At 42.0% G+C, this 24,842-nt stretch overlaps 1 protein-coding gene and 1 long non-coding RNA gene across 3 annotated transcripts in view; one reads left to right on the forward strand and one right to left on the reverse strand.

The window, feature by feature from the left end:
- The window catches only part of LOC110510575 (NT-3 growth factor receptor), a 307,800-nt gene that overhangs the window by 236,234 nt on the left and 46,724 nt on the right, over window positions 1-24,842 (reverse strand). For both annotated transcript variants that reach the window (XM_021592045.3, XM_021591958.3), the window contains exons 2-3: window positions 12,362-12,436; window positions 10,089-10,160 (exon numbers count right to left, since the gene is read on the reverse strand). In XM_021592045.3, the coding sequence (XP_021447720.1) occupies window positions 10,089-10,160; window positions 12,362-12,436 (147 nt within the window). The remainder of the gene's footprint in view (window positions 1-10,088; window positions 10,161-12,361; window positions 12,437-24,842) is intronic.
- The window catches only part of LOC149985446 (uncharacterized), a 273,803-nt gene that overhangs the window by 107,272 nt on the left and 141,689 nt on the right, over window positions 1-24,842 (forward strand). The gene's annotated exons all lie outside the window — the stretch shown is intronic.

Genomic DNA, 24,842 nt, shown 5'->3' on the forward strand with positions numbered 1-24,842 from the left:
GGTCTGTTGAGGAGTGACGGACTCCATCCTCGCTGGAGGGGTGCTCTCATCTTATCTACGAACATAGACAGGGCTCTAACTCCCCTAGCTCCACAATGAGATAGGGCGCAGGCCAGGCAGCAGGCTGTTAGCTAGCACAGTCAGTGTAGTCAGCTCAGCTATCCACATTGAGACTTTCTGTGCCTCGACCTAGGTTGGGCAAAACTAAACATGGCGGTGTTCGCCTTAGAAATCTCACTGGAATAAAGACCTTCTCCATTCCTGCCATGATTGAAAGATATTGTCATACCTCACATCTCAAAATAGGGCTACTTAATGTTTGATCCCTCACTTCAAAGGCAGTTATTGTCAATGAACTAATCACTGATCATAATCTTGATGTGATTGGCCTGACTGAAATATGGCTTAAGCCTGATGAATTTACTGTGTAAAATGAGGCCTCACCTCCTGGTTACACTAGTGACCATATACCCCACGCGTCCCGCAGAGGTGTTGCTAACATTTATGATAGCAAATTTCAATTTACAAAAAAAAAACGTTGTTTTTGTCTTTTGAGCTTCTAATCATGAAATCTATGCAGCCTACTCAATCACTTTTTATAGCTACGGTTATATTATATATTATATTATAGCCACTGAGTTCACTGAATTCCTATCGGACTTTGTAGTCATGGCAGATAATACTCACATTTTTGGTGACTTTAATATTCACCTGGAAAAGTCCACAGACCCACTCCAAACGGCTTCCGGAGCCATCATCGACATTGGGTTTTGTCCAACATGTCTCCGAACCTACTCACTGCCACAGTCATACTCTGGACCTAGTTTTGTCCTGTGGAATAAATGTTGTGGATCTTAACTTTGTGAGGCTAGGGGCAGTATTTGGACGTTTGGATGACTGAGGTGCCCAAAGTAAACTGCCTGTTACCCAGGCCCAGAAGCTAGGATATGCATATGCATGGTACTGTTGGATAGAAAACACTCTCTAAAACTGTTAAAATAATGTCTGTGAGTATAACCAAACTAATTTGGCAGGCGAAATCCTGAGCACATCCATCCAGGATTTTTTATTTTTTAGGTCATTGGACTTTTCAATGCTTTTCTATGGGAAAGTCTAATCATTAGGACCTGGATTGCAGTTCCTATGGCATCCACTAGATGCCAACAGTCTTTAGAAATGGTTTCATGCTTGATTTTTGAAAAATGAAGAAGTATTCATATTCTTTCGAAGTATCCCTCAGAAGGATTCTATTATTTTTGCACGCTCCTCGTTCTTTTTCTCCGTCTTCAATTTTATTGATTATTTACATATTAGGGTACCTGAGGTTGGGTTAGAAACGTTGTTTGAATTGTTTGGACGAAGTGTACAGTTAACTTTTTAGATTCCATTGTAGGCATGTTGGGCGAGTTGGAACAGGTGTATTTCTGAATCAAACACGTCAAATAAACTGACATTTTTGGGATATAAAGAAGGACTTTATCAAACCAAACAACCATTCATTGTGTAACTGGGACACTCTGGATTGCAAAATGATGAAGATCTTCAAAGGTAAGTGATTTATTTTATATCGCTATTTCTGACTTCCGTTATGCCTCTGCTTTTTTGGAAAATGTTTGTGGCGCGCTCCGGTGAGGGTGCGCACTTGGTTATTTATCTCCGGGAAAGAACATACTATTTTCTGTCTTAAATTTTATCGTTTATTTACATATTAGGGTACCTGAGGATTGATTAGGAACGTTATTTGACTTGTTTGGATGAAGTATATTGGTAACGTTTGGGATTCATTTCGTATATGCATTTTGAACGAGGGGAAACCGGTGGATAATTGAATGAAGCGCGCCAACTAAACTGACTTTTTGGGGATATAAAGAAGGACTTTATCGAACAAAATTACCATTCATTGTGTAACTGGGACCTTTTGGATTGCAAAAAGATGAAGATCTTCAAAGGTAAGTGATTTATTTTATTGCTATCTTTGAGTTTTGTGACACTTGTGCAGGTTGTGAATTCATGTTAATGCAGGAAGTGGGTGATGCGCTGTCCTCAGATGATCAAATGCTATTCTTTCGCCCGAAAAGCCTATTATAAATCGGACAAAGCGGTTCGATTACCAAGATTCTAAGCTAAAGAATGGTGTATAACACTAGTATTTTTATGAATGTTTAATATGACTACTTTTGTTTTTGAATTTCGCGCTCTGCAATTTCACCGGATGTTGACGAGATGGGACGCTAGCGTCCCAATGATCGGAAAGAAATGAATGTTTTTCCACATAATCATAGACTATCGGACAACCATTTTATTACGTTTGCAATCGCAACTAATAATCTGCTCAGACCCCAACCAAGGATCATAAAAAGTCAGGCTATAAATTCTCGGACAACCCAAAGACTCCTAGATGCCTTTCCAGACTCCCACCGCCTACCCAAGGATGTCAGAGTATAAAAATCAGTTAACTACCTAACTGAGGAACTCAATTTAACTTTGCGTAATACCCTAGATGCAGTCGCACCCCTAAAATCCAAAAACATTTGTCATAAGAAACTAGCTCCCTGTCATACAGAAAATACCCATGCTCTGAAGCAAGCTTCCAGAAAATTGGAAGGGAAATGGCGCCACACCAAACTGGAATTCTTCCGACTAGCTTATCCCTGATGTGGAAACTGCTTGGAAATTCTTTCATGATGGTTTTTCCCAAATAGTAAACAAACATGCCCCATTCCGCAGGTTCAGGGTTAAAGGGCAGGATAATCCATGGTTTTCTTCTGAGTTGTCTTGTATTATTCATGACCGTAATCTAGCTAAAGCAAGGAAATCATGTTCTGATGCTGATTGGCTTATTTTTAGGCGTGTTATTTTCTTCTCAGGAAGGCCAAGTCTGAATATTTTATGTCTGTTACCACTGATAACCTGAATGACCCTAGAAAGTTTTGGAAGGCTATTAAGTCTATGTCTGGTAACAGTAATGTTAATGAATTACCGTCATGTGTTTTGAAGGACTCTGTTGCTATATATGACAATACTGAAATGCTGAATTGTTTCAATAAGCACTTTGTATCATCTGGTAGGCTGTTTGATTCAGTGTCCTCTGTCTCTGTACAACCCTGTGTGGATGAACCAGTGAGAGCTGGTCAAACTTTTAGCTTTTTGCCATTCTCAGTGCAGGTGGTACATAAAGCCCTTGAAATCCTTAGATCAGAGAAAGCCTGCAGGTCCTGATCTTTTTAAATCTGGAAGCTGATTTCATAGCTGAACCACTTAAATCTCTGTTCAATCTAACCCTGGAATGTAATGAAATTCCAAAGATCTGAAAATCAGCATTTGTCCTACCACTTTTAAAAGGGGACATCCAACTATTCTAAATACCTATAGGCCAATCTCAAAGCTGTCACCCTTGGTGAAAATACTTGAAACCCTTGTAAGTGAACAGCTGAAAGAGTTTTTATTTACTAACTATATTTGATCAATGTACCAATCGGGCTTCAGGAAGAAGCATAGCACAATTACAGCAGCCATGAAAGTTTTAAATGATATCACTGAAGCCATTGACAAACAACAGCACTGTGTCTCACTTTTTATTGATCTCTCTAAGGCTTTTGATACAGCTGATCATGCTATACTAAGGCAGAGATTGTCGAGTGTAGGTCTTTCGGAGCATGCAGTTGCATGGTTTGTTAACTATCTGTCTGATAAAACTCAGTGCACTCAATTCGATGGGCCTATGTTTGTCAAATTGTCTGTCTTGAATGGTGTGCCCCAAGACTCTGTACTTGGTGCTCTCTTATTAACTATTTATATAAATGATTTAGAAAAAACATCCAAAATGCACAACTTAATTTTTATGCTGATGATACTGTTATTTACTGTTATGCCTTGTCTCTTACAAAAGCTTTCCAGAACATGCAAACAGCTTTTATACTGTTCAACATACCTTGTGTCAATTGAAGCTTATCCTCAATACTAACAAAACTAAACTAATGGTGTTTTCTAATGCAAGAAATAGACCTCTGAACCTTTCACCTATTACTACCTGTCAGGGCAAGGAGATTGAGGTTGTAACCTCATATAAAAATCTTGGAATTTTAAATTGCATATTCAACACTTACAAAAAAAATGAAGCTGAAATTGGGATATTATTTTAGGAATAATGCCTGTTTTTCTTTTGAAGCCAGAAGGAGGCTAGTATCAGCTACATGCATGTCTTTACTAGACTATGGGGATATTTTATATATGAATGCTTCTGCTCAGTGTTTGAGATCAATTGACACTTTTTACCATGGCACTTTGAGATTTATTTTAAACTGCAAAACCCTTTCGCACCACTGCACTTTGTATACCAGGGTTGGCTGGCCTTCTCTAGTCACTCGTAGGCTCAGTCACTGGTATACTTTTATTTACAAAACCATTTTGGGTTTACTACCTTTTTATTTGTGCATTTTTATTGTTCAGAAATATGGTGCGTACTCTCTTCGTTCGCTGGACTTTATCCTGCTAACTGTTCCAAATGTTTGAACTGAATTTGGTAAAAGGGCTTTTATGTACTCTGCGCCATCGTCTTGGAACACCTTACAAAATACTTTTAAACTGGAAGAACTTGTCCCAATTGGTGTTTTTAAATCACTGATGAAGGATTTTGAGGCTGATTCCCTGACCTGTCAATGTCTTTCATTTGCTGTTTTATACTCTTGTGAATTCAATGGTTTTTACTAGATTACTTGTAGTTTTTCATGTTGTCTGTCTGTAATTTTTTTGTAATGACTTGGTGCTGCCTATTTTGGCCAGGGCGCTCTTGAAAAATAGATTTTAATCTCAATGAGCACTTCCTGGTTAAATAAAGGTTAAATAAAATAAATAAATAAAGCTTGGAAAAACAGTACCGTGCAGTATCGAAGAGCCCTCACTCCTGCTCAATCATCCTATTTTTCCAACTTAATTGAGGAAAATAAGAACAATCCCAAATGTCTTTTTGATACTGTCGCAAAGCTAACTAAAAAGCAGCATTCCCCAAGAGAGGATGGCTTTCACTTCAGCTGTGATAAATTCAAGAACTTCTTTGAGGAAAAGATCATGATCATTAGAAAACAAATTACGGACTCCTCTTTAAATCTGCGTATTCCTCCAAAGATCAGTTGTCCTGAGTCTGCACAACTCTGCCAGGACCTAGGAACAAGGGAGACACTCAAGTGTTTGAGTACTATATCTCTTGACACAATGATGAAAATAATCATGTCCGCTAAACCTTCAAGCTGCATACTGGACCCTATTCCAACTAAACTACTGAAAGAGCTGCTTCCTGTGCTTGGCCCTCCTATGTTGAACATAAAATACAGCTCTCTATCCATCGGATGTGTACCAAACTCACTAAAAGTGGCAGTAATAAAGTCTCTCTTGAAAAAGCCAAACCTTGACCCAGAAAATATAAAAAGCTATCGGCCTATATAGAATCTCCCATTCCTCTCAAACGTTTTTGAAAAAACTGTTGCACAGCAACTCACTGCCTTCCTGAAGACAAACAATGTATATGAAACACTTCAGTCTGGTTTTAGACCCCACCATAGCATCATAGCACTGAGACTGCACTTGTGAAGGTGGTAAATTACCTTTTAATGGTGTCAGACTGAGGCTCTGCATCTGTCCTCATGCTCCTAGACCTTAGTGCTGCTTTTAATACCATCGATCACAACATTCTTTTGGAGAGACTGGAAACCCAAATTGGTCTACACGGACAAGTTCTGGCCTGGTTTAGATCGTATCTGTCGGAAATATATCAGTTTGTCTCTGTGGATGGTTTGTCCTCTGACAAATCAAGTGTACATTTTGGTGTTCCTCAAGGTTCCGTTTTAGGACCACTATTGTTTTCACTATATATTTTACATCTTGGTGATGTCATTTGGAAACATAATGTTAACTTTCACTACTATGCAGATGACACACAGCTGTACATGTCAATGAAACATGGTGAAGTCCCAAAAGTGCCCTAGCTGGAAGCCTGTGTTTCAGACATAAGGAAGTGGATGGCTACAAATGTTCTACCTTTAAACTCGGACAAAACAGAGATGCTTGTTCTAGGTGCCAATAAACTAAATTATCTTCTGTTGATTCTGACAATTAATCTTGAAGGTTGTACAGTCGTCTCAAATAAAACTGTGAAGGACCTCGGCGTTACTCTGGACCCTGATCTCTCTTTTGACGAACATATCAAGACTGTTTCAAGGACGGTTTTTTCCATCTACGTAACATTGCAAAAATCCAAAACGTTCTGTCCAAAAATGATGCAGAAAAATGAATCCATGCTTTTGTCACTTCTAGGTTAGATTACTGCAATGCTCTACTTTCCGGCTACCCAGACAAAGCACAAAATAAACTTCTGTTAGTGCTAAACACGGCTGCACAAAAAATGTGATCACATTACTCCAGTGCTAGCCTCTCTACACTGGCTTCCTGTAAAGGCAAGGGCTGATTTCAAGGTTTTACTGCTAACCTACAAAGCATTACATGGGCTTGCTCCTACCTATCTCTCTGATTTGGTCCTGCCGTACATACCTACACGTACGCTACGGTCACAAGGCGCAGGCCTCCTAACTGTCCCTAGAATTTCTAAGCAAACAGCTGGAGGCAGGGCTTTCTCCTATAGAGCTCCATTTTTATGGAATGGTCTCCCTACCCATGTAAGAGACACAGACTCGGTCTCAACTTTTAAGTCTTTATTGAAGACTCATCACTTCAGTAGGTCCTATGATTGAGTGTAGTCGGGCCTAGGAGTGTGAAGGTGAACGTAAAGGCACTGGAGCAACGAACCGCCCTTGCTGTCTCTGCTTGGCAAGTTCCCCTCTCTCCATCGGGATTCTATTACAGGGGCTGAGTCACTGGCTTACTGGTGCTCTTTCATGCCGTCCCTAGGAGGGGTGCGTCACTTGAGTGGGTTGAGTCACTGATGTGATATTCCTGTCTGGGTTGGCCCCCCCCCCCCCCCTGTGGGCTATACTCGACCTTGTCTCAGGATGGTAAGTTGGTGGTTGAAGTTCTAGTGGTGTGGGGGCTGTGCTTTGGCAAAGTGGGTGGGGTTATATCCTGCCTGTTTGGCCCTGTCCGTGGGTATCGTCGGACGGGGCCACAGTGTGTCGGGGGGCTAGGGTCAATCTTTTATATCTGGAGTATTTCTCCTGTCTTATCCGGTGTCCTGTGTGAATTTAAGTATGCTCTCTCTAATTCTTTCTTTCTCTCTCTCGGAGGACCTGAGCCCTAGGACCATGCCTCAGGACTACCTGGCCTGATGACTCCTTGCCAGTCCCCAGTCCACCTGGCCGGACTGCTGCTCCAGCTTCAACTGTTCTGCCTGCGGCTAAGGAACCCTGACCTGTTCACCGGACATGCTACCTGTCCCAGACCTGCTGTTTTCATCTCTCTAGAGACAGCAGGAGTGGTAGAGATACTCTGAATGATCGGCGATGTGATTATTATTATTTGACCCTGCTGGTCATCTCTGAACATTTGAACATCTTGGCCATGTTCTGTTATAATCTCCACTCGGCACAGCCAGAAGAGGACTGGCCACCCCCATAGCCTGTTTCCTCTACGGGTTTCTTCCTAGGTTCTGGCCTTTCTAGGGAGTTTATCCTATCCACCGTGCTTCTACACCTGCGTTGCTTGCTGTTTGGGGTTTTAGGCTGGGTTTCTGTACAACACTTTGAGATATCAGCAGATGTAAGAAGGGCTTTATGAATACATTTGATTTGATTTGATTTACTCCATGCATACATGCATTGGGCCAGCAATTAAACAATTGCTGGATCGAATCCCCGAGCTGAGAAGGTAAAAATCTGTCATTCTGCCCCAGAGCAAGGCAGTTAACCCACTGTTCCCCAGGGCCGAAGACGTGGATGTCGATTATGACAGCCCCCCGCACCTCTCTGATTCAGAGGTTAAATGCAAAAGGCACAGTTCAGTTGAATACATTCAGTTGGACAACTAACTAGGTATCCCCCTTTCCCTTTCCCACAACTGCGTGGCCTCACACAGTTCCAACGCCATAATCAAGTTAGCTGATGACACGACAATAGTAGGGCTGATTACCAACAACGACGAGACGGCCTGCAAGGAGGAGGTAGGCACCCTGACGGTTTGGTTCCAGGTAAACAGCTTCTCCCTCAACATCAGAAAAACAAAGGAGCTGATTGTAGACTTCAGAGGAGGAACCAGGCTGGGCATCCTCATAAATGGACGTTGAGGCTAGAGGTTGACCGATTATGAGTTTTCAACGCCGATACCGATACCGACGCCGATATTGGAGGGCCAAAAAAAGACGATACCAATTAATCGCCCGATTTTTGAAATGTATTTGTAATAATGACAATTACAACAATACTGAATGAACACTTATTTTTAACTTAATATAATACATCAATAAACATCTATGTAGCCTCAAATAAATAATGAAACATGTTCAATTTGGTTTAAATAATGCAAAAACATAGTGTTGGGGAAGAAAGTAAGTGCAATATGTGCCATGTAAAAAAGTTAACGTTTAAGTTCCTTGCTCAGAACATGAGAACATATGAAAGTTGGTGGTTCGTTTTAACGTGAGACTTCAATATTCCAAGGTAAGAGGTTTTAGGTTGTAGTTAATATAGTATTTATAGGACTATTTCTCTCTATACCATTTTGTATTTCATATACCTTTGACTATTGGATGTTCTTATAGGCACTTTAGTATTGCCAGTGTAACAGTATAGCTTCCGCCCCTCTCCTCGCTCCTACCTGGGCTCCTACCTGGGCTCGAACCAGGAACACTTCGACAAAGGGCACCCTCGAAGCTGCGTTACCCATGCAGAGCAAGGAGAACAACCACTCCAAGTATCAGAGCGAGTGACGTTTGAAACGCTATTAGCGCACACCCCACTAACTAGCTAGCCATTTCACATCGGTTACACCAGCCTAATCTCGGGAGTTGATAGGCTTGAAGTCATAAACAGCACTGTGCTTGTGAAGAGCTGCTGGCAAAACGCACGAAAGTGCTGTTTGAATGAATGATTACGAGCCTGCTGCTGCCTACCATCGCTCAGTCAGACTGCTCTATCAAATATCAATGCGAATGCAGTAGAAGCCAAGGTAAGTTGCTAGATAGCATTAAACTTATCTTATTGAAAAACAATCAATCAATCAAAATCACTAGTTAACTACAGATGGTTGATGGTATCCCCCCACGCCTCTCCCCCGATGAACATTTCCCCTCTCCCACCTCCGGGGGGGGGGGGGGGGGGGGTTTACCCTGCCCCGCTCCAGTGGACATTATCACGCTGAATAGTCACCACTAGTAAGCCACCTGCGCCCCCACCCCAATGTACATTTACCATTGTACAGTTGTCAATATGTATATACTCACATTTGTATTATTATCTATTTGTATTATATTTTTGTATTTTTATTTCACTTTGTGCTGAATTGTTGGAGCTTGAAGCTTAAGAATTTCACTGTACCATATAATTACATCTGCAACCCTGTACATGTGCCTATTAAACTCTCTAATCTAATCATTATGAACAGACACAGCAAACATAACATGGTGGAACTGTGTGTGTTCAGCCGTATGTGAAGCACCAGGAAGAAGACCCAGGCACTGTAGCTGAACTGGCATATCACTGCAGAAGGAACATGCCTATTTCCTTCAAGACGAGGTTGATCTGGGTGAATTATGTATGTTAGGATAATGTATGCCTGGGATGGGACAGGGTCACAGGGAGAGCTAGAATGGTTTGTGGGTCTCTTGTGGAACAGGATGCCGGCATATAAACAATCAGGATTACAGTGGAAATGGCTGCTCTGTCATGATGCTCCCAAGCTTGTGCTAAACTAAACTCTGCTTGCTTTGGTAAATATGTGACATAGTCAATCTGAATATGTCACTGTTGAATGAAGATCAGTCAGTCAGTGTGCACAGTCAGACGGCGGTGAACTGTGAACAATGCAGTCTGCCAAAAATTATTGTAAAAAAGATGAGGGGATGAATGGCAGATGTGATGTATGTTCTCATTTGTGTTTACCAGTCAGCCTAGAGAGAGAGAGAATGAGGTAACAGTAACACCACTCACATGTAGCGCAGGTGGGGGTTCTGGGAGAAGGCTCTGGCCTGGATACCTCGCAGGTTGCCGTTCATGATTGTTCTGGAAGAGACACACAGTGACACTCACACGTAAGGCATGTAAACAGTTTACTGAAAATTACACATATGGAAATAATTATACACAGGCATGAGATCGTGTCAATTTACATTGGTGAGATGTTTAGCATAAAGGGGAAAAACGATTCACTCAAGGTTACTATTGTTGATACTAACAGATGTTTCCTCCTACGTTTACGGATAAAGTAAGCATGAAGAAAAATAAAATGCTATTCCACAATTATAACCACCGACATATTCCTGCCAGTGTGTCCATGGAAACCAGGGTTTTTGAGTGTAGCGTGGCTACACCCACACTAAGAAGTAGGCACTCAGGTCGCACAAGCTTCACAGAAACAGCAACTGTCTGCTGATTGGTCGAAGACAGGTCTTCATAAATGCATCATTTACAGTTAATCATGGGCTGTGAAAGCAGTGCACTGGGAGTGTGTGAGGGAATATTTTGGGCTCTTAACTGAATTTTACACCGGACAAGCTAACCAGTTAGATCATTGCTAGGCCCGCTACCGGCCAAGCTAACCAGTCAGATCATTGCCAGATCCACTACCGGACAAGCTAACCAGTCCGATCATTGCCAGGTCCGCTACCGGTCAAGCTAACCAGTCCGATCATTGCCAGGTCCGCTACCGGCCAAGCTAACCAGTCAGATCATTGCCAGGCCCGCAATTGGCGACATTTGGGTCGCCAGATTGAAGAAGATTGAAGAATTCTAAAAGCCATCTAATCTTATCTACCAGCCTGTCTCCCCTGCTCTTCTCCCTCCACACGGGGCATCATTATAGTCAGAATAGCATCAAGAGCCTGCATCTTCTCTCTCTCTCCTTAGCTGAGATCAATTATGTATATTGAATGCATTTTTTATTTTAGGCATCTGCAAGCTGTTTATTTGCATTGAACAGTCTGCTCTTTTCAGTAGAATCCATCTGAGAGAGAATGATTACATCAGAACAGTCCTGATGGCATCATACAGTATGGCTAACAGTGATGTGAAACTGTAACACTGGGTGTTTGGTAAGCATAAATAGGCATGTTAAGACATTTATTCCCCCATATTGAATTTGGCTTAAACAAGGGCAGCCCAGTGGGTAATACAGTGTGGTCAATGTCAGACACATCAGGACCTGGGAGTGAAGGATTTAACAAGGCCAACACAGGCGTATGTGTCACATGTCCCCCTGTGGCTTGTACTTAAATATTAATCAGTGAGGTGGGCTGGCTGAGGCTCTGAGGCCCGTATTGCTGACCCAGCGTGTGCCCAGAGTAGCTCCTGCTCCGGTCTGCCTGTGCAGCACACTACCTGGTGAGTCATCCCTATCATCTAGCCCTGGCTGCTGCTGGAGGAGAGCGAGGGAGGGAGGGAGGGAGGGAGCAGAGGAGCCAGAGCCCACTCCAGGTGAGCCTGATGTTAATGAGAGGAGCTGTTAATCAGCCTTGTTCAACTGCTTTGGGTGTCCCCTAATAGGACCAGTGTTTAGACTGGGGGAGGCTGAAGGAGTTTGAGGGAGGCTGAGGGACACTGGTGGAAGCTCAGGCAGACTGGGGGAAACTGGGTGAGCCTGGATGAGACTGGGGGAAACTGGGGGAGACTTCCCAGAGGGAAGTGTTCCCCACAGGTTCAGAGGGACCAGGATGTCTGACCAGGATGTCTGACCAGGATGTCTGACCAGGATGTCTGACCAGGATGACCAGGAGGGTGGGTAGTAGGCATGGCGGGAAGGAATCAGCAAAGCAGGGAGGAAGAAAAGAGACTTATTGTAGTGTTTAGCTTAGGCCAGGGTGTTTAGGGACTTAATTACATTTCCTGGCTGCTATTCCAGCGTTATTTGATCAGTGTAAACGGGCCGTAGGGAGGCCCTGTTGTTTTAGGCTGGCTGCAGTGCATTCAAATAAACATGCCTGCAACATAAGCAACTGCTAGTGGTCAATAGTGCTGATAGAGTATGTGTGCCAACCAGACCTGGTGCCATGTTCCTGGGTGGTGAGATAAGGATCATTGCATACCATTAAATATGTCTTGCATATAGCATGTTTCAGGCCAAGAAACAGCCCATGGTCTCACATCCATATGGTATGCTATCATAACTAGATCAACACTGGGCTCACTCTGGGCTCTGCAGCAACCACAGATCACCATCAGTATGTAAATGGTTTATGTTCCTGCTCTCTTCCCAGGTTTATACTCACAGTCTCTGAAGTCCAGTGTACAGCTCCATGTCCACATCTTTCAGCGTCTGCAGGCCAGTCCAGTTCTCAATGTGTCTGGAACACAGGGAAAGAACAGAAGACAGTCAGTTTAAAAATCTACTTTTAACCTATATGTTTATTCTGTGGATTTATGTACTGCATCTCTCGTATTTGTCGCATGTACAGTTCATCTCAGTTGTAAAGTTCATCCTTCCAGTCCCATCTGAGGAAGCTTCAAGGCAATACTGTAAATAAAGTATACTAATATAGTCTAGTAAAGATACTATATTTACAAAAGTATGTGGACACCCCTTCAAACTAGTGAATTCGGCTATTTAAAAAATTATATATCTTTTTTTTTTTTTTCACCTTTATTTAACCAGGTAGGCAAGTTGAGAACAAGTTCTCATTTACAATTGCGACCTGGCCAAGATAAAGCAAAGCAGTTCGACACATACAACAACACAGAGTTACACATGGAGTAAAACAAACATTCAGCCAATAATACAGTAGAAAAATAAGTCTATATACAATGTGAGCAAATGAGGTGAGATAAGGTAAAGTAAGGTAAGGTAAAGGCAACAAAAAAAGGCCATGGTGGCGAAGTAAATACAATATATCAAGTGAAATACTGGAATGGTAGATTTGCAGTGGAAGAATGTGCAAGGTAGAGATAGAAATAATGGGGTGCAAAGGAGCAAAATAAATAAATAAATACAGTAGGGGGAGAGGTAGTTGCCTGGGCTAAATTATAGATGGGCTATGTACAGGTGCAGTAATCTGTGAGCTGCTCTGACAGCTGGTGCTTAAATCTAGTGAGGGAGATAAGTGTTTCCAGAGATTTTTGTAGTTCGTTCCAGTGATTGGCAGCAGAGAACTGGAAGTTGATGCGGCCAAAGGAAGAATTGGTTTTGGGGTGACCAGAGAGATATACCTGCTGGAGCGCGTGCAACAGGTGGGTGCTGCTATGGTGACCAGCAAACTGAGATTCCGGGGGACTTTACCTAGCAGTGTCTTGTAGATCACCTGGAGCCAGTGGGTTTGGCGACAAGTATAAAGCAAGGACCAGCCAACGAGAGCGTACAGGTCGCAGTGGTGGGTAGTATATGGGGCTTTGGTGACAAAACGGATGGCACTGTGATAGACTGCATCCAATTTATTGAGTAGGGTATTGGAGGCTATTTTTTTTGTAAATTACATCGCCGAAGTCGAGGATCGGTAGGATGGTCAGTTTTACAAGGGTATGTTTGGCAGCATGAGTGAAGGATGCTTTGTTGTAAAATTCTAGATTTAACCTTGGATTGGAGATGTTTGATGTGAGTCTGGAAGAAGAGTTTACAGTCTAACCAGACACCTAGGTATTTGTAGTTGTCCACATATTCTAAGTCAGAACTGTCCAGAGTAGTGATGTTGGATGGGCGGGCAGGTGCCACACCCGTTGCAGACAGGTGTATGAAATTGAGCACACTGCCATGCAATATCCTTAGACAAACATTGGCAGTAGTATGGCCTTACTGAAGAGCTCAGTGACTTTCAACGTGGCACCGTCATAGGATGCCACCTTTCCAACAAGTCAGTGTGTCAAATTTCTGCCATGCTAATGCTTTCCCGGTCAACTGTAAGTGCTGTTAATGTGAAGTGGAAATGTCTCGGAGCAACAACGGCTCAGCCACGAAATGGTAGGCCACACAAGCTCACAGAACGGGACCTCCAAATAGGCTGAAGCGAGGAGCCCGTAAAAATCACCTGTCCTCATTTGCAACACTCACTCCCGAGTTCCAAACTGCCTCTGGAAGTAACGTCAGCTCAAGAACTGTGTTTCCATGGCCGTGCAGCTTCACACAAACCTAAGATCACCATGTGCTATGCCAAGCGTCAGCTGGAGTGGTGTAAAGCTTGCCGCCATTGGACTCTGGAGCAGTGGAAACGCGTTCTCTCGAGTGATGAATCACGCTTCACACAGTCTGACAGACAAATCTGAGTTTGGTGGATGCCAGGAGAACGCTACCTGCCCGAATGCATAGTGCCAACTGTAAAGTTTGGTGGAGGAGGAATAATGGTCTGGGGCTGTTCTTCATGGTTCAGGCTAGTTCCAGTAAGGGAAATCTTAATGCTACAGCATACAATTACATTCTACACGATTCTGTGCTTGCAACTTGTGGCAACAGTTTGGGGAATGTCCTTTCCTGTTTCAGCATGACAATGCCCCCGTGCACAAAGCGAAGTCCATACAGAAATGGTTTGTCGAGATCGGTGTGGAAGAACTTGACTGGCCTACACAGAGCCCTAACCCCAACACCACCGAACACCTTTGGGATGAATCGGAACGCCAACTGCAAGCCAGGCCTAATTGCCCAAAATCAATGGCCGACCTCACTAATGCTCTTGTGGCTGAATGGAATCAAGTTCCCGCAGCAATGTTGGAAGCAAGTCCCCGCACATACATCTAGTGGAAAGCCTTCCCAGAAGAGTGGAGGCTGTTATAGCAGCATAGGGGGGACCAACTCCATATTAATGCCTGTGATTTTGGAATGAAATGTTCAACGAGCAAGTGTTCATATACTTTTGGTCATGTAGTGTATGTGGGATACACTGTCTGGTAGAATAATTGTCCTGTGTATGTCCCCCAGTGCAAGCACATTCACATGATTTAATGCTGGCTTAAATGAGCTACAATGCAATTGCGTCCTGCGTAATGACGGGACGTTTAATGAAAGCGAATGGCTGGAGGTCCCCAGAGCATCTCCACAACACTGAGCTAAAATCACTCTGGGTGCTCCATGCTGACTATTGATGCTCTTGAACTGTACTAAAACTGAAACTCAGCATTATTCAGTTTCCACTAGTTACCCAAGCCACAAAGTCAAATTGGATAAATCATACAAATATTATTATTTAGGTTAGGGTTAGGCATAAGATTAGCAGTGTGTTTAAGGTTAGGTTTACAGTTAGGGTTAGGTTTAAAACCACATTTTAAGAAGATAAATTGTAGAAAAAGGCGAATTTATGACTTTGTGATTGTGGTAACTAGTGACGACCACATTCTGGTAAGAGCAAGACACTTCCTTAAAAGGTAGTTGTTACCTTTGGGCCTGGTGAAATTGCAATGCCTTATTGCTTATGTATTGTGGGCAATTAACTTGGTGAGTAACTTAATGAGTTAACGTTAAAAGACTCACCACAGTGTCCTACTTTTACTTCTCTCACTTCAAACTCTCACGTCCATTATCTCATTCCCATCTATCTGTTCAATTACTCTGACTTTCATCCTTTCTTCTCATATACACTCTTTTTTATTTGTTTCTACCCTCAGAAAAAAAGGGATTCCAAAAGGGTTCTGCGGCTGTCCCCATAGGAGAACCCTTTTTTGTTCCAGGTAGAACTCTTTAGGGTTTCATGTGGAACCCTCTGTGTACACACACATAAAAACATTTTTCACAAAACCGCTCAACACACCAGCACACACATCCATCAGCAACACACAAGCACACACATCCATCAGTACTCAAGCTGCTGTACAACATATATTGCTGATCTCTGAGCTCGGGAAATTACATCCAGCCTCTTTTGGCATCAAGTTTTGAAATTGGCTTCAAATATTTACATCATCCATACAAATTTAAAATGTAACCCATCTCCCTCTCTGGTCTGTTTCGAATCAGTGCAATGTTCCCTTGGTTCAGACCAGGAAGACCATCTTGATCTCTCTGCTTCTCTTTCCATGTGATGTGTACATGTGAAACAACATCCCGAGGAGCTGCTAAGAAATGCCTCAGAACCCCAATTGTTTAGCATGCATGAACAGGTCCAGAAATATGAGATAAATCAGATGGCAGGTGAGATGTGAGATTTTGTCCAGGTGGCAGGTAGTTTATGTGCAAGGTTGGGGCCACATGAAGCTAAAATGGGACCAGTGAATACTGGACAGTATAGCTGACCTGAGACTGGAATCTGCTGTGGGTGTTATGCACTGAAATTGTGCATGTGTACAACATGTAGCCTACACTACAGTATGTATTATGTAAACAACAGTGTATAAGCATAAAGTCACACATTACTGTATACACACACATACAGCACATACTATGTATGTACTGATGGACAGGAAAGCAGATACAGTCTTATTCAAGGAGAATATAAAAGGACATGTAGATGGCAGTAAGTGGAGAGTTAACATTGCAAAGAGCAAAACTATGGCAATCCATTTGACATTCCTACTTGCTTAAAATGCAAATGTATGAGACAACGTGATGAACAACAGCTATGGTGCATAACGTATCACTCAGATTTGGAGAAAAAAATCTTCTAGAGTTATATTCACGGGCATTTTTTCTGGCAATTCATCTTAAAGACAAAATACTAAGACTATCCCGCTCACATCTTGATAAAACAGCGTTATGTAACCTAGCAACTCTGCTTTCCAAAGCAGTAAAGTGGGTCGTCATTTGGGGAGGCAATGTAGAACAACAAATCCCCTCGACAGATGAACTCGACATGTAAAACAAAACCAAAAGCTATTTTTCTTATTATTTGGTGGGTGCTTATATTTCTCCATTTCACACATGTACAAGTGTGTATTAATATGCGTGTGAATTGGAAATGTGTTTTTTGCATATCCCAACTGCCCCTGAGAGGAGAGGAGAGGGAAACCGCCTCACACAAACCGGAATCATTCAATACCCACGGAGATTAAATTCTTAAGGTAAACATGAGTTGTGGAAATTCTGATTGATTGGCTGAGTTTATTTTAAACTCTGCATGAGGCCTATCCTCAGTGGTAACTCAGTGGTAACTAAGTAAAAATAATTGAAAGTACTACTTAAGTTGTTTTTTTGGGGTATCTATACTATACTTTACTTTGCTATTTATATTTTTGGCAACTTTTACACCACTACATTCCTAAAGAAAATACATTATGAACATTTTATATTTCCCTGACATCCAAAAGTACTCATTCCATTTTGAATGCTTGGCAGGAAGCGAAATGATCCAATTCACACACTTATCTAGAGAACAACCATGGTCATCCCTACTGCATCTGATCTGGCAGACTCACTAAACACATATCTTTAATTTGTAAATTATGTTGTTTGTTGAAGTGCGCCCCTGGCTATCCGTAAATAAAAAAAACATGACAATTGTGCTGATTGTGTAATATAAGGCATTTTAAATGATTTACAGCGTTTGTTTTACTTTTGATACTTAAGTATATTTTACCAATTAGATTTACTTTTGAAACTTAAATATATTTAAAACCAAATACTTTTAGACTTTTACTCATGTAGTATATTACTGGGTGATTTTCACTTTTACTTGAGTCATTTTCTATTAAGGTATCTTTACTTTTACTCAAGTATGAAAATTGGATACTTTTTATCCCACTGCCTGCCCTCCAGGGCCTAATTGAATGATTTACTAATTGACTGATTGAGTGATTCACCAATTAGCTGTCTAAAGCGGCTGTAATGAGACTGCAAGGGGCTACAGAGAGGGAGTGGTCGGAGAACTGCAGAGGAAGAGAGGGACATTAACACACACCTACTGTACAGAAAGTATAGAGTACCACCTATCTATAGAGTGGGGTGGATCATACAACAAAGTATATGTTTATCAAACGTCAAACCAACATCACATGGTTTGGTATTTCGGAGCAGTACAGTGTAGGAGCTGCAGTGAGGGGGGGGATTGGGTTGACAACTACAGAGCACCCCCTCTTTCCTCCTCTGTGGTATACGAGTGGGAGCTAGTGTTCACCAGGAGTGCTAGGATAATGTAGGCTAACAGCTTTTCATTTTTTTTGTAGTTAACAGGTGCTTTGCATATCTCCATACCAAAAATCACCCCGTGAGCAGATTGAAGACTGCTACTTATAACTTTGTATAGTAAAGCGTCCTCACTTTAAAAATATTCAGACTGAAATCCGTCTTTGACCCATAAATATAAAATATTGCAGATTTATTTTAGTGTAGGCCTACCTCTAGTGCCGAGAGCCCACTGAGCCACAGCAGGAGTGATCCACTGAACCAAGACCCGCCAATGACAAAGTGAGAATTCATCAGTTGAATACATTCTGGTTCTCATGCCTTATAGAGTATTCCTGGAATAAATTGTTTCCTTAAGTCTCTTCATTGGAACAACAATATAATGATTTTCTTTATTTCTTATGCTTTTGCAAATGCCTTTAAAATACGCTGATGGATTAGCACTGAAACATGGATTATAGTTTATAGAAAAATATGCTAGATTAGTTGCTCAAAAAGTTGTCAGGTACTGTAGATATAGGAAGAGAATTCAATGCCACTGTCAATCAGTTTGGCACAACGAGTGAAGTGATCCGAACCAAATGGTTGAACCGGAAAGCCTATTTCAGCAAAAACTTTCTCCCCTGACAACAGTATGCTTATACACTGCGACCCCATCTTCTGATGGTGAGGAATACAGTATGGCACTCAGGCAGCACTGAATGTCTGCAGGTCTGATGGTGAGGAATACAGTATGGCACTCAGGCAGCACTGAATGTCTGCAGGTCTGATGGTGAGGAATACAGTATGGCACTCAGGCAGCACTGAATGTCTGCAGGTCTGATGGTGAGGAATACAGTATGGCACTCAGGCAGCACTGATTGTCTGCAGGTTTGATGGTGAGGAACACAGTTTAACAGTCAGGCAGCACTTAACACTCAGGCAGCACTGAATGTCTGCAGGTCTGATGGTGAGGAATACAGCATAACACTCAGGCAGCACTGAATGTCTACAAGTTTGATGGTGCCACCCACGGTGACAGACTCATTTAAAGCATGGAGAAGCACAGTGCCTATTCTCTGAAGCCTGCGGCTATCTGTGTGACTGGGGCGACAACCCAGCTGGAGGATGGGATTTTTACCCTTTGTCTGCGTCTCAAATGGCACCTTATTCACCATCTAGCGCACTACCCATTGCGCTCTGGTCAAATATAGCACACTAAATAGGGAGCCATTTTGGATGCACATTCTCTCTCCTGATCTTGGCAGTGGGTTAGACTTTCACCCACTAACGCTGTTGTGCTGCAGAGAGAGACAAAAGCAGAAATCAGCATGAGACCCACCTACATAAACATACCAGAAGGAGGTTGAAAAAAAATATTTCCTACCTTCTCAGCAGTTTACCTCTGTGAACATTGGAACAAACCCCTTCAGTTGTATTGAGACTGTCAGCTGACTCCATCACAGTCATTACTCCGTTCTATCACCACCATGTGCGAGGAGGGCAACCTCACAACTACCTCATCGCTTGAAATGGAGTAGAAACAAATGTGTACAGTAATAACAAAAAGGATATTTGCATCTCGCTTTTATCGCTGCACTGCAATGTCAATTTCTTCTACACGGTTGTATAGTACCATACCTACTACCTATTTATTTATTTATTGATTCCATTCTTTTGCTTATTGATTTGTGTGTATTGTTGTAACTTGTTAGATTACACAAGCCTTTCGCTACACCCACAAAGACATCTGCTAAATATGTGTATGTGACCAATAAAATTGGTTTTGATTTGATTCCACAAGTCATTTAAGCCTACCTACTTGTATAAGTAGCGAAATACAGGATGTACTGTGTAATTAATGATACAACAATATATCCTTAGCTAACATGGATTTTGTGTCATGTCACATTAAAATGAGAATCCAAAACCAATAATTTACATATCATGACCACCATGTGTGCTTGGTACTGATTTAACCCTATCAGTGTGAAGACACATGGGAGAGGGGGCTTATTGAACTACTGATCAACCACCACCACACCATTGTTAACAATGAGCTAAATCAAATAGGACACCGTCTTTAACATGTAGTGGATGAGCAGATGAACAGTGTCACACCCTGATCTGTTTCACCTGTCCTTGTGATTGTCTCCACACCCTCCAGGTGTCGCTTATTTTCCCCAGTGTATTTATCCCTGTGTTTCCTGTCTCTCTGTGCAAGTTCGTCCTGTCTGTTTCAAGTCAACCAGTGTGTTTTTCCCATGCGCCTGCTTTTGCTATTCTCCCTTTTGCTAGTCCTCCCGGTTTTGACCCATGCCTGTTTTCTGGACTCTGTACCCGCCTGCCTGAAGAGTCTGCCTGCCCTGACCTCGAGCCTGCCTGCCACTCTGTACCTTCTGGACTCTGATCTGGTTTTCACCTTTTGCCTGTCCATTACTATTCTGACAGCGCATGTTTAAGTTGATTGACTGCCATTTAGCTTAGGCTATTTGATTGGATAAACCTGCATGATGTAAAAATGTCTATTACATTGTCATACATTTTATCTCCAGCCAGTAGCCTACAGCAAAGTCTACATACACTTTCTACCATATCCTATATCTGCAACATGATTTATGTTCGATTATTTTCTTGACAGAATGTTGGGGGAGCACTGCAGAAATGCGTCTCTCCAACAGGACCCTGGAGAGGTGCGCTGGGACTGGACAAGTCAAATATTTTGAGCCCCTGCCTTTGACAAAGGGGGCACTGCTTATCGAAGGGTGTCATCAGTGTTCACCTAAAAAGCCCATATGCCACTGGTTGAGAGAAATTGTCATGGACAGGGCAGAATTATGTGAGGCTTTATGTGTTGTTGTTGTAGGTGCGTCTTGGGTAGTTTATCCGGAAAATGCCGCACCGGTCAATCTGCCTAATGAACAGGCCGCATGAACGAAAGCATCCGCTTTCTTTTATTCCCCATAGAAGTAACAGCATTCTCCATGCACCGTAATTTACAACTTGATAAGAACTATTGATAAGGGAATTGTAAATATAACTGACACTTGTTTTAGATCTATTTTACCTTATAAACGTTGGAGACAAATGTGAAACCAGTCATATGGCAGCAAAATGAAGAATATCAACATATCAACCTTCTCATAGTACAATTTATGAACTGCTGTGCCATTATGCAAAATTAAAATTGTAGCCTTTTAACTTGCAGGGGTGGGTACTCTCAAATGTTTAATCATAGGCTACTCCGACATTCACTGTTTCCTATGTCTATCATGTTAAATATTAGCCATTATCAGCATCGACCGTCAGAAGGCCTAATAACAAACACATATTCAACTGCCAATTTACTGTTAGTTCCCTTCAGTTGGTATAGCCTACATTATCATGCCATTTAATTACATTGTTTTGTTTACCTTCATTTGCTTCCTCTGTAAACGCCATCACGGCCATGTGGTTGTTGCTGAGATTCATTAGTAACGGTTGATAATATATATAAAATAATACATGTAAGCTAATTAAATCGCTATGGAGCAGAGCACAGAACAAGGCGTAACAGTTTGAAACCGACGCATGGCGCAATACTTGGCTGTGTCATCACAGTTCCATGGTTAGTGCAGGCTATGTACAATAGTAGAGGTTATAGTCTACTATTGTACAGTCATGGCCAAAAGTTTGAGAATGACACAAATATTAATTTTCACAAAGTCTGCTACCTCAGTTTGTATGATGGCAATTTGCATATACTCCAGAATGTTATGAAGGGTGATCAGATGAATTGCAATTAATTGCAAAGTCCCTCTTTGCCATGCAAATTAACTGAATCCCCCAAAAACATTTCCACTGCATTTCAGCCCTGCCACAAAACGACCTGCTGACATCATGTCAGTGATTATCTCATTAACACAGGTGTGAGTGTTGACGAGGACAAGGCTGGAGATCACACTGTCATGCTGAATAACAGACTGGAAGCTTCAAACGGAGGGTGGTGCTTGGAATCATTGTTCTTCCTCTGTCAGCCATGGTTACCTGCAAGGAAACACGTAACGTCATCATTGCTTTGCACAAAAAGGGCTTCACAGGCAAGGATATTGCTGCCAGTAAGATTGCACCTAAATCAACCATTTATCGGATCATTAAGTACTTCAAGGAGAGCGGTTCAATTGTTGTGAAGAAGGCTTCAGTGTGTCCAAGAAAGTCCAGCAAGTTCCAGGACCGTCTCCTAAAGTTGATTCAAGTGCGGGATTGGGGCACCACCAGTACAGAGCTTGCTCAGGAATGGCAGCAGGCAGGTGTGAGTGCATCTGCACGCACAGTCAGGCGAAGACTTTTGGAGGATGGCCTGGTGTCAAGAAAGGCAGCAAAGAAGCCACTTCTCTCCAGGAAAAACATCAGGGACAGACTGATATTCTGCAAAAGGTACAGGGATTGGACTAATGAGGACTGGGGTAAAGTCATTTTCTCTGATGAATCCCCTTTCCGATTGTTTGGGGCATCCGGAAGAAAGCTTGTCCGGAGAAGACAAGTTGAGCGCTACATTCAGTCCTGTGTCATGCCAACAGTAAAGCATCCTGAGACCATTCATGTGTGGGGTTGCTTCTCAGCCAAGGGAGTGGGCTCACTCACAATTTTGCCTCAGAACACAGCCATGAATAAAGAATGGTACCAACACACCCTCCGAGAGCAACTTCTCCCAACCATCCAGGAACAGTTTGGTGATGAACAATGCCTTTTCCAGCATGATGGAGCACCTTGCCATAAGGCAAACGTGATAACTAAGTGGCTCGGGGAACAAAACATCGATATTTTGGGTCCATGGCCAGGAAACTCCCCAGACCTTAATCCCATTGAGAACTTGTGGTCAATCCTCAAGAGGCGGGTGGACAAACAAAAACCCACAAACTCCAAGCATTGATTATGCAAGAATGGGCTGCCATCAGTCAGGATGTGGCCCAGAAGTTAATTGACAGCATGCCAGGGCGGATTGCAGAGGTCTTGAAAAAGAAGGGTCAACACTGCAAATATTGACTCTTTGCATCAACTTCATGTAATTGTCAATAAAAGCCTTTTACACTTATGAAATGCTTGTAATTATGCTTCAGTATTCCATAGTAACATCTGAGAAAAATATCTAAAGACACTGAGGCAGCAGACTTTGTGAAAATTAATATTTGTGTCATTCTCAAAACTTTTGGCCACGACTGTACACTATTCTCTATATTATAATTAATTATATGTACACTAATCTTCTAACTTTACCATGGGTTAAAGAACTGAATGTGACAATTTTCAGAATTAATCAAACCACTGTATTTTTTATTCATCAATACACTGAGTGTACCAAACATTGAACACCTGCTCTTTCCATGTCATAGACTGACCAGGTGAATGAATTATATGATGACTTATTGATGGAACTCAATATTAGGAAGGTGTCTTTAATGTTTTGTGCACTCAGTATATATTTCGTGCATAAAGGCTCTCCAAAACAGATATATACAAAAGTATGTGGACACCCCTTCAAAATAGTGGATTCGGCTATTTCAGCCACACCTGTTGCTGACAAGTGTATAAAAACGAGCACACAGCCATGCAATCTCCATTGTCAAACATTGGCAGTAGAATGGCCTTACTGAAGATCTTAGTGACTTTCAACGTGGCACCATCATAGGATGCCACCTTTCCAACAAGTCAGTTTGTCAAATTTCTGCCATGCTAGAGCTGCCCTGGTCAACCGTAAGTGCTGTTATTGTGAAGTGGAAATATCTAGGAGCAACAATGGCTCAGCAGCGAAGTGGTAGGCCACACAAACTCACAGAACTGGACTGCCAAGTGCATAGCGTGTAAAAATCGTCTGTCCTCAGCAGGGTTGGAGAATAATGATTATATGTATATGTAAGGCATTATAAAAAAACGGTATCTGTAATCCGTTACGTTACCAGCAAAAAATATAGTAATCAGATTACAGAAGCTTATAAAAATGATTACTTAGAGGATTACTTTTAACTTCAGAAAAGATGTTCCACCTGAGCGAGTCTGACCACAAGTTAGAGACCACTATGATGACACACCAAATGTGTCTGATGGATCATGGGAAAAGAGCAGGAGTAGGCTTTTTTGTAGGCTCCAGTCCAAGCTATGTCTTCCAATGGTTGGCATCCAAAGATTATCCAACTTGATTAAACGCTTGGAGGTAAGGATGACAGCAGTGGTGAAGTCAACGGCGATATGGATATCACTTATTATTGATCTACATAGCGCGTTGATGTGAATCACACTGCTGCTCTCTCATTTTGCTATTTGTGGTTGTTGTGGATGGCTGTTCACACATCTAAATGTGTATTGGAACCCAATAATTCAAGAGGTTTAAGCTGCCTATCAATCACTGTTTTTGAAATGAGGGGATAGTCTCATCTTTCCATAGAAGGGTCATAATAGTGGGTGTGACATAGGCGGATGCGTTGGATTGAAATTTATCCAATGCAAAAAACATATCTCTAGTTTAAACTTAAAGATTTTTCTGGGGATATTTTAATTATGGTAATTAGATTTCCACACAGACATCAACCTTAGGGGGTACACCGTATTTAAAGGGATGGCTTAAGATAAATGTACTGAAACCCCTGTTTAATTAAAACTCCATTAGACAATTTGTTGGCCAGCAAGTGGGAGGATTTCAGTGGTTGAATTACATGTATTCAGCACATGCAAGGGAACCATGACTGCATAGTCCATTACGCACC

The sequence above is a fragment of the Oncorhynchus mykiss genome, chromosome 1 (assembly GCF_057628025.1).
Source record: "Oncorhynchus mykiss isolate SJ-2025 chromosome 1, ASM5762802v1, whole genome shotgun sequence".
In the NCBI taxonomy this organism is placed as follows: Eukaryota; Metazoa; Chordata; class Actinopteri; order Salmoniformes; family Salmonidae; genus Oncorhynchus; species Oncorhynchus mykiss.